The sequence below is a fragment of the Salvelinus fontinalis genome, chromosome 30, assembly GCF_029448725.1.
Source record: "Salvelinus fontinalis isolate EN_2023a chromosome 30, ASM2944872v1, whole genome shotgun sequence".
NCBI lineage: Eukaryota > Metazoa > Chordata > Actinopteri > Salmoniformes > Salmonidae > Salvelinus > Salvelinus fontinalis.
In genome coordinates, this window is record NC_074694.1 from 37514267 (window position 1) to 37532631 (window position 18365).

The 18365-nt window shown below is 44.8% G+C and overlaps 1 protein-coding gene across 3 annotated transcripts in view; it reads right to left on the reverse strand.

Annotated features, from left to right (window-relative positions):
- waplb (WAPL cohesin release factor b) overlaps positions 1 to 18365 on the reverse strand; it is a 59692-nt gene that overhangs the window by 19449 nt on the left and 21878 nt on the right. For 2 of the 3 annotated variants that reach the window (XM_055890734.1, XM_055890736.1), the window contains 8 exons: positions 15010 to 15727; positions 14545 to 14906; positions 12284 to 12417; positions 7134 to 7226; positions 4105 to 4272; positions 1426 to 1562; positions 714 to 825; positions 254 to 487 (listed from right to left, as the gene is read on the reverse strand). In XM_055890734.1, the coding sequence (XP_055746709.1) occupies positions 254 to 487; positions 714 to 825; positions 1426 to 1562; positions 4105 to 4272; positions 7134 to 7226; positions 12284 to 12417; positions 14545 to 14906; positions 15010 to 15727 (1958 nt within the window). The remainder of the gene's footprint in view (positions 1 to 253; positions 488 to 713; positions 826 to 1425; positions 1563 to 4104; positions 4273 to 7133; positions 7227 to 12283; positions 12418 to 14544; positions 14907 to 15009; positions 15728 to 18365) is intronic. The other variant, XM_055890735.1, reaches the window with a different exon arrangement.

The window sequence follows — 18365 nt, forward strand, 5'->3', positions numbered from 1 at the left end:
AGAGGGGGAGGAGAAGAGTTAGAGATAGACGGGGAGAAAACGAGGAAAGAGTCTCGGGCTCTGAGCTACAGCTAGTCTCCATCCTGTAAGCATAGACCAGGGTTATATTCATTAGGCACCCCCCCCCCAAAAAAAAATAACTGGCCTGAAACGGGGAGGGACTACCTGAACTTGTCCAACAAGTAATTTTTGTTTTCCGTTGCATACCCTAATGAATATGACCTAAGGTAGACTCTCTCTAGGGAACCCGTACCGTGATGTTCTCCAGGTCCAGGTGCTTGTTGTGCACCGTGTCGCACAGCTTGCGGATCTTCTCCTTGACCTTTGACATCTCCTTGGCAGTGAGCTGGTTGTCCTTGGACACAGAGTGGTCCCCCTCCAGCTCCAGCAGGCGGATCATCAGGTCTAGACTGGCCCGGTCCAGGTCCATGTTGAGTCGGTCTCGGCTCAGGATGTACATCAGACTGGCCGTACACAGGGAGAGGTTCTGGGTGAGGGGGGGAGTAATGGAGAGAGGAAAAAGGGAGGAGGAGAAAGGATACGTGAACATGATATCTGGATTTTAAGTTGTGTCACTAACACAGGTTGTGTTACTAAGCGCCAATGCCGTTTGTCACTTGGCAGGCTCGTGTTAAAGGTTTGAGCTTCAATACTGATCGGACAGAAACCAAGTCAAGTCAGGCACAATCTATGGAGGAGCAGCCTTAACTTACCGGGTGCTGTGGGGCATCGTTGAGAGTCTTGAAGACCTGGGCCACCTTCCCTCTGGCCCGCAGGTGCATTCTGAAGCTGGGCATGGCACACCTGGTGGCCAGGCTAATGATACTGCAGGAGAGGAGAGATGAGTAAAGTTGAATTGAACAGAGAAGAGGGGAGAGGAGGGTCACTCTGCTAGATCATCGTCTAGTTTGCCATCGTCTGATGGGAAAGGCAGCGCTGCGAGGAAAACCGTGTCGTTAACCGCAGACCTAGGATCAGATGAACCTTCACTTAATCATTATTTTAAAGCTGGAATCCTTGAAGTGGAACTCTAGCCTTCGTTTCACCTCATTTACTTACAAAGGTACATCTCAATAGGCGGTCCGGGTATGTCATGACCGTAAAAGTTCAACAATCAATGTCAAAGGATGTCTAATGGTGAAACTGCCACATCCGTTTGCAATATTACAACAAAGTTAGTGCAAACACTTTCCCCCCCTGACATCATTGACAAAACAGCAGAATACGCACTCGAATTTTCATTCTCAAGTCATGCGACGCTCCTCACCTCCACATTGTCCACAAAACAAAAACAATAAGAACGGCCATGGGGCGGACAGTGGTGTCGTTTCCCCTACTGAGGATTCCATCTTTAACCATCAATGAGAAGCCAAAGAATCTGACCCCGTATCAGCAGTTAGAGCATTAACTAGCAGCTAGTCTTACCTAAGGCAGCGTGTGTTGAGAGGCTGGCCACTCTTCAAGCCAGTGGCCAGGTACTCAAAGTCATCGGTGAACTCCTGGTTCTCGCCAAACTCCACCACGTCGTTGAAGTGCTTGACATGCTGGACTACTGTGTATAGCTGGAACAAAGTGTTGATGTCATGTCAATGCATGCTGGGCTCATTAAATCACATGGTACAATGCATTTGTAAGGTATTCATACCCTTTCTACACATTCTGTTGCGTTACAGCCTTATTCTAAAATGGATTAAATAAAACATCCTCAATCTACACACAACACTCCATAAAGACAGTGAAAACTGGATTGTAGAAAAGTAATACAAATAAAATTTAAATAACTTATTTACGTAAGTATTCAGACCCTTTGCTATGAGAGTCGAAATTGAGCTCAGGTGCATCCTGTTTTCATTGATCATCCTTGAGATGTTTCTACAACTTAATTGGAGTCCACCTGTGGTAAATTCAATTGACGGGACATTATTTCAAAAAGCACATACCTGTCGATATAAGGTCCCACAGTTGACAGTGCATGTCAGAGCTAGCAATGAGGTCGAAGTAATTGGTCGTAGACCTACGAGACCAGATTGTGTCGAGGTACAGATCTGGGGAAGGGTACCAAAACATTTCTGCAGCATTGAAGGACCCTAAGAAGTTTGGAACCACCAAGACTCTTCCTAGAGCTGCCCGCTTTGCCAAACTGAGCAATTGGGGGAAAAGAGCCTTGGTCAGGGAGGTGACCAAGAACCCAATGGTCACTCTGACAGAGCTCCAGAGTTCCTCTGTGGAGATGGGAGAACCTTCCAGAAGGACAAACATCTCTGCAGCACTCCACCAATCACGCCTTTATGGTTGAGTGGCCAGACGAAAGCCATTCTTCAGTAAAAGGCACATGACAGCCCGCTTGGAGTTTGACAAAAGGCACCTAAAGGACTCTCAGACCATGCGAACAAGATTCTCTGGTCTGATGAAACCAATACTGAACTCTTTGGCCTGAATGCCAAGCGTCACGTCTGGAGGAAACCTGGCACCAGTCCTACAGTGAGGCATGGTGGCAGCATCATGCTGTGTGGATGTTTTTCAGCAGCAGGGACTGGGAGACTAGTCAGGTTTGAGGGAAAGATGAACGGAGCAAAGTAGAGATCCTTGATGAAAACCTGCTCCAGAGCGCTCAGGACCTGACTGGGGCAAACATTCACCTTCCAACAGGACAACGACCCTAAGCACACAAGCAAGACATTGCAGGAGTGCCTTCGGGACAAGTCTCTGAATTTCCTTGAGTGGCCCAGCCATAGCCTGGACTTGAACCTGATCGAAAATCTCTGGAGAGAACTGAAAATAGCTGTGCAGCGATGCTCCCTATCCAACCTGACGGTTTGAGAGGACCTGCCAAGAAAAATGGGAGAAACTCTCCAAATACAGGCGTGCCAAGTCATACCCAAGAAGAATCAAGGCTGTAATTGCTGCCAAAGGAGTTAACAAAGTACTGAGTAAAGGGTCTGAACACTTCTGTAATGACAAAGTAAAAAACTGTTTTTGCTTTGTCATTATGGGGTAGTTTGTGTAGATTGATTTTAGAATAAAGCTGTAACGTAAAAATGTGGAAAAATTCAAGGGGTCCGAATAATTTCCGAATGAACACTACATATACATATAGTAGTGCCCTAGTTAAAGTATAAGTGAATCGGGTGCAATTTCAGACACAGCCCAAATCCCCCTGATACAATGTAACAAACAATAAGGAACCATGCCAGCATCACCAAGTTTCTCACACATATTAATTGCGTAACACATTTCCCTTACTAGTTACGCAACACACTTCAATTGTTAGCACGCTAATGACAAATTCTGATGTGGGGGGGGGGGGGGGGGGAGTAGGGTAAGAGTTTGTGGATTCGCAGTGAATGTGAGGCAGGGATGAGGTAGATACTAGATCGAGCTAGAGAGCTCAGTCCTGCTATTCTTAGCATGAGAGCTATGCACCCGCAGCATGCCTTTTCGGTCGCGAGCCAAGTGTACAAGCACAAAAACAGCAAATGTTAACTGCAGGTGGAATTTAAGAACGTGGGATGCCCATTACGCTGTTCCTGATTATGCGACGGCCCACACTGCAGTTTCTAGCGGGGATAATACTGCTTAGCATACAGACACCCCTCAGACTCATAAAATAACCAACTACAGATGGTTACATGAACCATTGTTTAGGGATTGAGGGATCCTGCAGTATATGGTCTTATAGGAAGGTGGAGTAATTGATGCACGGCCTCAGAATTCACTGTGGTTTGTTTCAAGAGTCTATATTTAAATAAGATGATCTACACCTGACCAAACCAGGTAGATATGATCAGGACTAAACTGGTGCTATTGTTCAAATCCATTTTTAAACATTGTAGACCATGGCCCATTCTCATAAAGTGATCAAGGATCAGGTCCACCTGTCCATAAACATATGAATTATTATCTGGAAGGAAAAACTCATCCTAAAATCAGCACTCCTACTCTGAGGCTTGATCGACAGTTCCAGGGCAATATCTTGTGTTTTTATTTTATTCAACTTTCATTTTAAGCATGGAGTCACTTACAGGCTGTGCTTTATAGATGCCAAGTTACAGACCACAGTGATGGGTTGATGGCTAGAACAGAGAGTGTTGTGTTGGTGCTCACCTCCTTGTGCTCTTTCCTGCATTTCAGTGCAGTGACAATGTCCTGGTAGGGCTCGGTGGGGAACGACACAGACTTGATGACTTTGGGCGGCGGGCATGGCGGCGCTTTGAACAGGCCGTCGTCTTTGTGAGAGTTGGCATCCTTGCTGCTCCCGCTCGACTGGCTTGCCTGGTTGAGAGAGAGAGAGAGGAAGATATAGGAGGGGGGGTTAAAGGGAGGGAGAGAGAGGCAGAGTAGGAAAGACAGGGAAAGGGCAGAAAGAGAGTGGCAGAGGGAGAAAAGCTAAACCAAACACCTGCTCAGCACACGGCCCTGCTGCTGCTGCTGGCAATTCATGTTGTTGAACGCCAGCCAACAGCCTCCTACCCCTTACATAAGAGATAAGGCGCAGTAAAAACTCACGTCCCCCCCCCCCCCCCCCCCCCCCCCCCCCACATAGGAACCGAGTCCCTTCAAGCAGTCTGAGGGAGGAGGGCATTATAGGGCCCTGTAAAACATGACTAACATTATCTGTAAGACTGAGAATTCAACATTCAGAGCAGTGTATTTTTAACAGGCTAATGAATTCCAGGGAAGGCAAGGTGCCACAATGGCTTCTAATGACATTTGGTGCATTATTCAGATCGTGTGCCAAATGGTACCCTAGTGCACTACAAAAGGAAATAGGGTGCCATTTGGGACACCAATTGGAGTAGAGTGGCCTTAAGGGGGCAAACCATGGTTAAGAGACCAATACGAGCATGTGTTTACTCTGGAAAAATGTGTAGCAGTGTGTGGGGGAGGCTCAGTTCTGGTGACTTTACATAAAGGATATTCCACTCCAAAATCAATGAAAATAAAATGATGCTGACACCATCTAAAATATAATTTCCACCTCCAGAAATTAGCCAAATAATAATTAAACATATCGGACCACGTATATAGCCTATGCATGGTCCATATTATCAGGTATGCTATTAGCAATCAAATATAAATTGTTATTTAACAACATTTTATTTGGGATTTACGGGACATCCGCTACAAAGCAACGATACCCACTATAAAAACAACAGTAAGGTAAACCTGTTTAATAAGGTAAGGTAAACCTGTTTAACTTCTTAGGTACAACTTAAAGATGTGTTCATCTATAGCAGCGGATAAGAAGTATGCAAAAGTGTTTGCGTTAAACCACCACAAGGGGTGGCTGGCTGAATGAGTTCAACATAGTCAATCTGAAACGGCACTGTTCACAAGTTGAAAGCATCAAGTTCCTTGGTATCCACATACCAACAAACTAGAATGGTCCAAACATACCAAGACAGTCGTGAAGAGGGCACGACAAAGCCTATTCCCCCTCAGGAAACTAAAAAGATTTGGCATGGGTCCTGAGATCCTCAAAAGGTTCTACAGCTGCAACATGGAGAGCATCCTGACTGGTTGCATCACTGCCTGGTACGGCAATTTCTCAGCCTCCGACCGCAAGGCACTACAGAGGTTAGTGCGTACGGCCCAGTACATCACTGGGGCTAAGCTGGCTGCCATCCAGGACCTCTACACCAGGCGGTGTCAGAGGAAGGCCCTAAAAATTGTCAGACTCCAGCCACCCCAGTCATAGACTGTTCTCTCTACTACTGCATGGTAAGCGGTACCGGAGTGCCAAGTCTAGGACAAAAAGGCTTCTCAACAGTTTTTACCCCCAACCCATAAGACTCCTGAACAGGTAATGAAATGGCTACCCGGACCATTTGCATTGTGCCGTCTTACAGGTACCATATTAAAATATACTGTTATTCAATACAAAATTAATTGGCTATACATTTCAACAACAATGGCATGCACTGCTGACTAAAAACGTTTATGCAGGCAAATGCTTGCCGCACTGGTTTTAGTCCCATGTTCTAACTTAGCTACGGATCTCATCATGAATGCAAGGACATTGCCTGAATGATAGACATGTGCCAACTGTCTTGCTTTTTGCAGATTGCATATTTAAGAAAACAAACTAAATAAGCCCACTAAGTTAGCTAACATAATAGGCCCAGACAGTAACATTGTCACTTTTGTATCAAAGACGAGTGTTCACTTTGCCGGCAATCGAGGTTTAGCACATACGTAGCACAGATAGCTAGCTAAGCTAACTACCTTGCTGGCTAGATAACTAAACTAAATAACAAACATGCTGGCTGGCCAGCCAGCGTTAACTAAGTTAGAATGTGATGAGGACAGGGCTGCTTGCTTGGTGAAGTGTACTTTTGATCATTTACTTATTCAAATACACTGGCTGTGGCAAGCTACTCACCATCAAATCACCACACTTACCATCTCTCTCTCCCCGTTGTAACCTAGGGCTGAATGGTGTTCAACGAGCAGCTTGTAGCACACCCTCTTCAGGAAACTATTAACATTGCTCACTTGCGGTAATTTGGAAACTTGGCTGATATTAGTCGGTCAACCAATTTAACGGTCGGACTACACAGTTAATTATTGCATTAATTCAGGCTTTCGTTCATTAGACCGTACACGCAGGCCATATAAAGTGTAAACCAGTGTGGCTGGTGAAGGTTTGAGCAGCCTACTAAATAAAAATGTAGCCTGTTTTTGCAGCCTATATTAGATTTTGGGAATTCCCTCCCTATGGCATTCGTAATTGGAATATTTATCTCCATAGAACACACAAGCAGACTAGGTAAATAGATAACCCATTAGAATATTTTCAGATTTTTCTATTCATTAGTCGTTTTGTTTTCTGAGGAAAAGAAACTGTGGACTGTTCCAGAATCTTCAAAGTGCGCCTCAGCAGAAATATTAGTTTCAGATCTTTTGGGCCGTGGCGGAAATTATTTTGCTGTGTCGCAGCGCCCCAGCTAAATGACTGCAGCGGAAACACTGACGAGCATCACTTGTGGTGGAGGGTGGGTGTGGGTGAAGCTGGGGAGAATGGGCAGGGTGCAGTGTTCACGAGCTGCAGAAATCTCATACCTCTAGCTAGCTGGGGGGGGTAGCGTCTGTGGTGAGCGACACCCCTTGGTGTTGACTAGGAGGTAACTTACGGGTGCAGTGGTTGATCGGGGTACGTGTGGCGGGGGCAGCTCCTCTGGCTCTCTGTTCCAGTGTCTGGCGTTGTACACAGCTTTAGTGGGAGACTGCAGGGGGAAACAGAAAAACAACTAAACTTACACCGTGATGAGGTAAGTCCATGAAGTTTTACTTCACATTTAAAAAATTGAATCACACAAAAACCCATCAGCCCTTACTACTAGAACCGTGTTAAAACAAATATGAGAACCATTGATCAAAACATACTCCATCCAGCTGCAACAGCCAATTTAAAGTTTATTCAATTTCCCCTAATTCAAGGTGATTTATTTTTACACTGGGAATGATCAGTGTCTTGGAACAGTGCACCTTTTATTTCATTAGTCAGAGGGAGATGTAACAGAGAGATAGAGTGCGGATGGGGTAGAAAACATTGGTCTTTGTTGGTTCGCGTAACAAAACGAGCCCTGTGGGGAGAGAGTGCGCGTCTAAATGAATGCCTATTAAACCACGAGGCAGCCAGGACAGCTCAAACAGCAGGACTGGTTGGAGACAACTGCCAGCACCGTGTACAGACACAGGAGTGCACAGAAAAACCTTGGCTCCTCTCCGCTATGCTTAACAAAAATCCCATTGGCTGTATCTGTTGCTGGGATATTAATAATGAAAAGAAAATAAAGAGAAAAAAAACATTGCTGGCACAGGATAGAGCACTGCAGGAAACAATGAACTGAGTGTACCTCAACTTTCAACCATGATCCTACTCTAAATCAAGTGGACACAGACCGGCAGGTTCACCAGACCGGCAGGTTCACCTTTTTTCTTTCAATTAGGACCTAGACAACCAGGTGAGGGGAGTTCTTTACTAATTAGTGACCTTAATTCAAACAAGCACAAGGGAGGAGCGAAAATCCACAGACACTCGGCCCTGCGTGGAATGAGTTTGACATACGTTAGCCAATAAATACCAGCTTTATATATGTAAAACTGATAATTAGAATTGCTACCAGCCAAATTGTCCAGGAGAAAAAAATAAAGATCCATTGAAAAAAATAATGCTTTTTATTCATTGATGGAAATACTCCCAACTTCAAAAGGCAAATATATCCTCAAGTTAAATAGAAATTAGTGTGGGGGTGTGTGTTTCTATTTTTACTCACGCAAAATATACGAGGTCCTAATAAGGGATTTCAGCTAAGTGAACCCCGACTCTGCAAAATTGGCAAAGACTGTGTTGATTATTCCATCAAGAGGGGATTGTTTCTCCACAACAGAGGAAAGATGGCTTCAAGATCGCGCCTTCTTGAGGAAAAAGTAACGAGGCTAAAGCGCATTGCAAGCTGCTCCAACAGCAGCAGCTCATTTTGAGCAGGCCAAGGCCCGCCCCAAATGCAAGTAAATTAGAGGAAAATTGTGTTGGTCAGGCCCAGTCCTAGCAGTTCGGCTGCAGCCCTAGGCAAGATCAAGATGTGGCGCCCCTCTGTCATGTATAGTATAAAGATTTGGAATGGATTAAAATACTATAGTACAGTAATGATGTGTAGCATGCGCAATTGGTGCATTTCAGTTAGTTTATGCAGTAGCACTTGTAAATGAAAAACTGTTTCCAACTATTCACATCGGAGAATTGATGTTGCAAATCACTAGGCAGCCAACTGTCTATAGTAGGAAAAAGTTATCAATAAGCTTAGGAAACAGTTTCACAGAAGTATTGTAAAAAACTCTCAAATGAACCAACCTTAACGAATTGTTTATTTACATAATCGGATATTTCCTTAATTTTGTGGCCGCCTAGTGTCCACTTTCCACTGATGGTTCTGAATCGTAGTGGGTCGGAAAGGTCATGGCTAGACGGGATCCAGCTTGTCAAAATTAATGTCAAAAGTAGATTATTTTAGCTACACTTAACCTTTTTCCTAACCTTATCCTAACACATTAATATTCCTAAGAATGCTGTGTAAATTCTAACCTGCTACAAAAAGTAAAATCTGCAGTTCATTTGACAAAAGCTGAATCTCTTCTAGCCGGCCCTGGTGTCAGAGAGCCATGTTTTGATATTTATTAGGCCTAATTAAAATGTTCATGCCTACACTAAATTAGAGGCCTAGATTGCATTTGAAAACGGATGTTTTTTTGTTACTTATTCATTCAAAACGTCTCTACAAATAGCATTTAGGACAGATCATTCAAAGATTATATTACACAAATATTAGATTTTGAAGATGTATTTTATTACTGTGTAGGCAACTTGATCTTCTAGGCTAAATGTTTAAAAAAAAAAATATACAAATCTAATGATATTCATTTATGATTTATAGCAGGGATGAAGACAAAGGGCAATGTTTTGCTTTTCACTAAAAACCTGTCATGTTGGTATAAGAACATTCTACTTCATTTCATTAGCACTTTACAGGCTCATTTATATTCTGTTAAAATGAAATAGAATAATGTAAATGTGATTTTGTGCACCGTGAGTGGACATCTTAATGCATCACACCCCCAATGCATATGGATTGCGCTAAATAGAAATCCTACCCGTCCTACATTTCACCGGTGCCAAATTTCCCAAACGGAAACCCTGACGCACACGAGAGGGTTGTTTGTGTGTGTAACACATACATGGCAATTAGCCCTAAGTGCACTACTTCAGCTCCCCCTCCCCAACACGTTAATGTTTACCCAAGGCCCTCTTCATAAGTTAGAGACGAGTACAAGCAAGTACACACACACTACTGTCTTGGACAACACTGACCACTAGAAGGCTGAAAGAGAAAGAGGCTGAGTGCGAGAGAGAGACACGCAGCAAAAGACTGAGGATCATTTACAGCTGCAGAGGGGGGGGGGGGGGGAGACTCACTGGTGAAACCAAACCACTCAACCAGCCATCAGCTGTTGTGGTCCAACACCACCCGAGACAGTAACAGGAGCCCTGCTCTGGCCTTAGACAGGCAAACATTTTATGACGCATGTCTACACCATCTTACACACACACACACACCCAGGGTTTCCTTTAGCCAGTAATTGCTGGCTTTTGTCCTCTCACTCCTTGCGCGCTACGAGAGAGCGAGGGGCCTAGGCTACTGTTGATTGCAAAGATGGAGGCGTTTTACATTGAAGTAAAACAAAAGTTAGAGGAAAAAGAGCATACATATATAGAGAAAAGCCTACAAGGGGGATTTAATACTGCAGTGGACAAAGATGAAAAGAACGTTGGCGCGGCCAAATGCAGGCTAATGCTAACTAGCGTTAGAGCAACGACTGGAAGTCTATGTGTTATCTACTAGCATTCTAGCAGACACCCATAGACTTATATTCTGGGGACGATGACTGATGCTAGACTGCCGTTTGACAAAAAAATAAAAGTCTTGCTCTTTTGTCCATAATAATCTTGTCATGTAGGAATTACCCACAGTACATCTGCAAGCTGTTCTACAGACTATAACGCACGTGCCAATACCAGAGTGGGCACACTTACATAACGCAACATTTGAGACAAAACAATCAGAGTTGAAAAACGAGCGAGCGCACGTGTGAGAGAGCGCGACATGAATTAATCAGAGGTCATGATAACGACGCCCATTAAATCAACCTCTAACATCTGACAGCCGACATCAAAAGACAGGCATATCCAGAGCGCACAGAGGGCCAGAACGTACATACACAAATAATGCATGAAGCACAACTGGTTATGCAGAATGAAAAGTAGAATGGGGAAAAAAAGACAGGGCATTGTTGGATTATCATGCAAAACAGACACCTTTTTTTTTAAAGCAATTTGTAAACAAACTGCAAGAGAAGAACATTCATTGTTAAGCATCACATTTAATTGGTTTTTCAGAGGGTTCTTACAGGCTGCTTCCCAAATGGCACCCTATTTCCTACAATACATAGTGCACTACAGGCCCTGCTCAAAAGTAGTCCACTATATAGGGAATAGGGTGCAATATGGAACTACCCTAAACCGGCACAATTATGCATTACCGCTGCATGCGCCAGACTGCCACTTCACTACCCCTGCAGTTAGCCCAGTCGTAATCGAAAGCGCTACTTTTTGACGACTCATGAATACCCAGGTCATTTTGGAGGGCTATTGTTTATTTTATGTGTTCAGCTCGCCCATTATGTTATCTGCAGGGCAAGGACATTACAGGGCAAGAGATGAGGACTGTGGAGAAAGCCTCTCGGGAAGACTTGGAAGGCACTCTACAGGTTTGTAGTAGCCCAAATGCAAAGAAAAACAATTCATGACAAGCTGCCTTCAAACTATCATTATACGGTTCATTGTATAAACTATAACCTGCACCTAACAACTAGGGTTGTGACGGGAAAAAAAATATTGCGATATTAGTATCATGGCAAAAATGAAAACAAAGCACATCACACTCTTTGGTCTACTAAAAACCTGCTGCATGTCAAATAATGTGTCCTATAGCTTGGAAAACAACTTGATGTTTCCAACATCGGGGCTGTTTTGTGCTTAATGTTTTGTTTCCTTGCCACGATACTAATTAGTACCGCAATACTGGTATCATCCCAGCCCCTACTAACAAACCCAACTCGTATAATGTGTCTGGCTTTCCCACAATATGATTTCAAATCGCATTCTTAACAAGGCCTTGCTCTCAACTTTAAGTCTAAGCCCTGTCTAAGCTAGCGTTTGTTCTGAAGTGTCTGCCCTACATTTGAGATATAAGAAAGATCAGCAAACAAATGTTATATGTATTAAACTATTTATTTTGGGAACTAAACTATCTCCATATATACAGCGCATTCAATAATAGTGGAGCTCTTCAAGATCAAGTCCATCAAAGCGATTGGAGAACAGGCATTACTGGTTCTCTTGATAAATGAGAACCATCTCAGAGACTACAATGACCGTTCATCCCTTCATTCATCTACATATAAATAATCCAACAGGCCGTTTTGGCCGGGCATCTCTTCAGCTCATACAGAGTGTAGTCTACTCCTTCTCTGCTGAAAGTTCTGGGTCTAGTTCATTAGGCACCGAACGGACGGAAACAGGGAGGGACTACCTGACCGTGTCCAACGAAAAGCGCTCTTTTTTTGTTTTCCGTTGCAAAGTGTTTCGCTATGATGTGCCGTTGTGGCCTGGTTAACGCGACCCTGGACTAGTGTTCTATAGGAACTCACCCCGCACTCTTACCTTTTTGGGTCCACTGAAGATCTTCCTATTGGTCTCCCTGCTCTCCTTTGATTTCTCCAGCTGTTTTGCCTGAGGTCTCCTGGGCATCTCTAGGCCCACAGAGGCAGAGTTGTCCTCTGGGAAGTCCATCACATCTACAGGGGACATGCCAAATGTAAACGTGTGTTAGACTAGGGCAGAACATCACAGTTCATTACCAAGTCTATATAATTACATATAGAATTGTGAATCTTTGTGACCAAGTCATTAATCCAATTTGTAAGTCGCTCTGGATAAGAGCGTCTGCTAAATGACTTAAATGTAAATGTAAATGTAATTAATAGCCAAACGTATTTCATTAGAATAGATTAATGAAAATCTATATTCAGATCTACACTGGCATGTATGCGGCGAGATAGACACACAGCGCCTTCGGAAAGTATTCAGACCCCTTGTTAAATTAGCCATATTCTAAAATAGATTTTTTATTTATGAAATCCCTCAATCTACACACAATACCCCATAATGACAAAGCGAAAACATTTTTTTCGAAATTTGAGAATTCATTGAAAATAAACATTAATACCTTATTTACAAAAGTATTCAGACCCTTTGCTATGTGACCCGTAATTGACCTCAGGTGCATCCTGTTTCCATTGATCATCCAACTTCATTGGACTCCACCAGCGACAAATTAAATGGATTGGACATGATTTGGAAAGGAACACACCTGTCTATATAAGGTCCCACAGTTGACAGTGCATGTCAGAGCAAAAACCAAGCCATGAAGTCAGAGGAATTATTTGTAGAGCTCGAAGACAGGATTGTGTTGAGGCACAGATCTGAGGAAAGGTTCCAAAACATTTCTGCAACATTGAAGGTCCCCAGGAACACAGTGGCCTCCATCATTCTTAAATGGAAGAAGTTCGGAACCACCAAGACTCCTCCAAGAACTGGCCGCCCGGCAAAAACTGAGAAAATTGGGGAGAAGGCCCTTGGTCAGCCACGTGACCAAAAACCTGATGGTCTCTGACAGAGTTCCTCTGTGGAGATGGGTGAACCTTCCAGAAGGACAACCATCTCTGCAGCACTACACCAATCAGGCCTTTATGGTAGAGTGGCCAGAAGGAAGCCACTCCTCAGTAAAACCACATGCCAGCCCACTTGGAGTTTGCAAAAAGGCACCTAAAGGACTCTGACCATGAGAAACAGGATTCTCTGGTCTGATGAAACCAAGATGGAACTATTTGGCATGAATGCCAAGCGTCACATCTGGAGGAAACCTGGCACCATCGCTATGGTGAAGCATGGTGGTGGCAGCATCATGCTGTGGGGATGTTTTTCAGCGGCAGGGACTGGGAGACTAGTCAGGATCGAAGGAAAGATTAACGGAGAGAAGTACAGAAAGATCCTTCATGAAAACCTGCTCCAGAGCGCTCAGGACCTCAGACTGGGGCGAAGGTTCACCTTCCAACAGCACATCGTCCCTAAGCACACAACTAAGAAAACACAGGAGTGACCTGGGGACAAGTCTCTGAATGTCCTCGAGTGGCCCAGCCAGAGCCCGGACTTAAACCCCATCGAACATCTCTGGAGAGACCTGAAAATAGCTGTGCAGCAACGCTCCCCATCTAACCTGCAGAGAAGAATGGGAGAAACTCTCCTAATACAGGTGTGCCAAGCTTGTAGCGTCATACTCAAGACTCCAGCCTGTACTCGCTTCCAAAGTGATTTAACATAGCGCTGAGTAAAGGGTCTGAATACATATGTAAATGTCATATTTCAGTGACATTTTTTATAAATTAAACATTTATATAAACCCATTTTTGCTGTGTCATTATGTGGTATTGTGTGTAGATTGAGGGGGAAAAAACAATTTAATCAAGGCTATACCGTAACAAAATGTTGAATACTTTCGAAAGGAACTGTATATATTCATCTATCTCTGACATGTCTGTCTTGTATAGGAAAGAGCTGTGAGTGGGTGAGGATGAGTCTCAGTTTTCTTATTAGGGCTGTTTTGTTTGTTTGTGCTCATCCCAAACACTGCCCCCCCAAAATTGCCCCCGCTAATGGCCTTACAGAACTACCATGAAGGTTGAAACAAAACGTTACTCGCTTTCCTAATTAGCTTTGGAGGACCATACTAACAAAACATTAGCATTTATTGAGGCTCCTGTGTAGAGATCTCGAAGTTTGTGTTATTGACCTCGCCTGAGGCCTAAGTATGCCCTGTAATGATGCCGGTCTGTGGTTTCCCAAGGGGGGTTGGTAGTACTGACCTCGCCTGAGGTCCTGTCCCTGACCTGTGTTGCTGCTGGTCTGACTGTCCAGCTCCTCACTGCTGGACAGGGGGCTGTCCACCCTCATCTCCATGGCAGCAAGGGAGGCTGTGGCTGCAGCAGCGGTGGCTATAGCCCTCTTAGCCTTCCTCTCTTTGGCGTGGGAGTCCTCGTCTTCGTCGCTGTCACTGCCGCTCATATCGTCAAAGCCAAAGTACTTAATCTTGTAATTGGAGCTGCCGGATGCCACAGGGTCAGAACTGCCCTCCTCCTGGTTGGCACCACGGCCTGCCTCGTTTTCCTCGAAGCCAAAGAAGTCCAGCTTGGTGTCTTTCTTGGCCTTGCTCTGTGTAGGTCTGAACCTGGGAGAGAGAGAGAGAAAAAGGATATAATATTGTCCAAAATAATATTACAATATGTAACTATCGATCCGCCCCCCATCACTATTAGGTAGCAGGTCGTCACCTGATGGGCTTGGCCGGTGCTGGTTCATTCTTCTTTTTCAGTCGGCCAGCCTCTCCCGGGTCTGTCAGGGGGGCAGCCACGGCGGAAGCGGGGGTGTATTCCTCCATGACCCGGTCCTGAATAGTGACGTTAAACATCGACAGGCAGGACGGGTGCAGCACTGTGTAGTCTCTCGTCCTCCCACGGCCCGCCGGCTTGTTGCTGTTCTCCGTATTGTTGGTCTTGAGTAGGCTAGATCCGGGCCCACTACTGAAGGATGTGCTGGTACTGGTGCTAGTACTACTGGTGCTGTCAGAGTCCCCGGCCTGCTTGCCTTTGTTGGGCCGGTGGTAGGTCCGGCAGTTGGTGCTAGCCCTGAGGAGAGACTGGGAGTGGTCCTGGGACTCGGAGGGCTCGATGGGGACTTCGAAATCCCTCTGGCCCACTACGTAACTGGGGGTCGGCTCTGGGGATGGCTTGTCCTCCCTGGCCAGACCCAGGCCGTAGCTGCCCGCGCCACCCCACATTGAGGGGTTTCTAGTGGGCTCTGGGGTGGGCGAGGTGGGCCCCAGAAGCATCACAGCATCCCAGTTGTCGTACGAGTACTTGGCCTCACTCTTTAGGGTGGTGGTCTGAGCGATGGGCTTCTTGTCGCTCTCCGAGGCGTTGCTGTACCATGAGTAGCTATGTTTCTCTGCAGTCGCACCCTCATTAGACCAGCTCGGTTGGCTTGGCTTGGCTGGAGGAGAAAAAGCAATGCATTAGCACCACATAAGTCTTGGCAGTTACCGTCTCTGACAGAGATGTAGCATAGAGCAGCTGAAGTGCTCTAAAAACAAAGTCGATGCCTGTCACAATGCCGCATGGGTGCCATTTTCACAGCAGAAAGTGGAGATAACCATGTATTAGGGAGTGTTAACTGCTAGGGCTGTGAGAGGAGCAGCACACCCTCGAAGCTTTTAGCAAAGCTGGAAAAAACCTCAATGCTGAGTCAGATAAACATCTCCAACTTGATTGGTCTCATTCACCACAACAGGAGCAGACCGGGTTAGCCTACATGTGAAGACAGGGTGTGGACATTGAAAACACGGGCACCTGTAATTATTTATGTGGGACAGCAATGACTTCCTAAAAAACTATACTTGCAGTTGAGTTCCAAGAGGCTGCTACATACCACTTGCATGCAGGAAAGCACATTCTGGTGAATCCCCCCCAAAAGGAATAAGACACCCCCAAAAAAAGATTTCTATGATTTACGGTGTTAAATAAGTGTTAAACGGTGTTAAATAACACTTAACATGTGCTAACAACATTTTTTTGTCAGTATAATAAGGTTGGGAGCAACGTGAAAATAGTTTAGGAAATATTTTGCAGCTCAAGATGAATACAAAACTCACAATGCAATGCTCTCTCTGGGCAGACTGGCTGGCCAGCTAGAAAGCAAATGTAGCTACACACAATAATACCAAAGTCAATATGAGCATGTGATTGTAGATAGCTAGCTGTAAAATAACCTAAATAAAACAGCAGTATCAATTTAGGAGTGTATAATCTCACCATGTTCAACCTGGTACAGGTAACTGCCAAAATAAAAGATAACTCTGAGTAAATGAGGGATACAAAGTATGTTTGCGTTGGACTAGTAACCGAAAGGTTGCAAGATTGAATCCCCAAGCTGACAAGGTAAAAAATGTAAATAAAAAAATGTTGTTCTGCCCCTGAACAAGGCAATTATCCCACTGTTTCTAGGCCGTCATTGAAAATAAGAATTTGTACTGACTTGCCAGTTAAGATGTCTAAACAAAATACTCCAATTAGCCAGATGATTACATGACACAAACTTAGCCAGGTGTGTCTGGTGGTGATATGGCAATCTATTTTAGTTCATGAACGTGTGAACAGGTCTAGACAATAGCAACCCATCCACTTAGCTAGATGTGTCTGGGGGATGGTTTGATATATAGTGAATGTGAAGAACATGTTCAGATTTTTTTTCGCCCTAACGTAACGCAACGTAGCCAACACTGCTAGCTAGCCAGCTTGCCACCGAATAGCAGCATTGTAGAAACGAGTGCATTACAACGGAACGACTTGATCAGTGTAGTGTTGGCTGACTACACAGTTGTCTTTGCTATCTTTGATTTGTATTTGTTCGATCTTAGCTAGCTACTTAGCTGGCTACATAGCCGTCTTTGTATCGGTGATAATTGTGTAGTTATCAAGGTTCGCTGAGGTTCGCTAGCCAGGTATTCTCGCCCTAACGTAACGTAGTCAACCCTGCTAGCTAGCCAGCTAGCCACCGATTAGCAGCACTGTAGAAACGATTACATTACAACGGAACGACTTGACTTGTGTAGTGTTAGCTAGCTACATAGTTTTCTTTGCTAGCTTTGTATCTAAGATAATTGTGTAGCTTTGAGTAATTATCGGTTAGCTAGCCAGCTATTTTCGCCTGCCGCGCTGCCGTCCTCCTACCTAGCCAACACTGCTAGCTAGCCAACTTCTACCGAATAGCAGCACTGTAGAAACTTACATTACAACGGAACGACTTGATTAGCGTAGTGTTAGCTAGTTGTCTTTCCTGTCCTTGTATCCATGATAATTGTGTAGTTTAGAGAAATTTAGTGAAATTGTCGAGGTTACCTAGCCAGCTTCACTTTCAACAACGTAGCCACTGCTAGCCAGGCTACTTCACCAGCCAGCAGTACTATATCATTTTAGTCAATAAGATCTTGTATTTTATTTTTATTTTTGCAACGTAAGCTTAACTTTCTGAACATTCGAGACGTGTAGCCCACTTGTCATTCTAATCTCCTTTGCATTAGCGTAGCCTCTTCTGTAGCCTGTCAACCATGTGTCTGTCTATCCCTGTTCTCTCCTCTCTGCACAGACCATACAAACGCTTCACACCGCGTGGCCGCGCCCACCCTAACCTGGTGGTCCCAGCCCGCACGACCCACGTGGAGTTCCAGGTCTCCGGTAGCCTCTGGAACTGCCGATCTGCGGCCAACAAGGCAGAGCTCATCTCAGCCTATGCGTCCCTCCAGTCCCTCGACTTCCTGGCACTGACGGAAACATGGCTCACCACAGATAACACTGCTACTCCTACTGCTCTCTCTTCGTCTGCCCACGTGTTCTCGCACACCCCGAGACCTTCTGGTCAGCGGGGTGGTGGCACCGGGATCCTCATCTCTCCCAAGTGGTCATTCTCTCTTTCTCCCCTTACCCATCTGTCTATCGCCTCCTTTGAATTCCATGCTGTCACAGTTACCAGCCCTTTCAAGCTTAACATCCTTATCATTTATCGCCCTCCAGGTTCCCTTGGAGAGTTCATCAATGAGCTTGATGCCTTGATAAGCTCCTTTCCTGAGGACGGC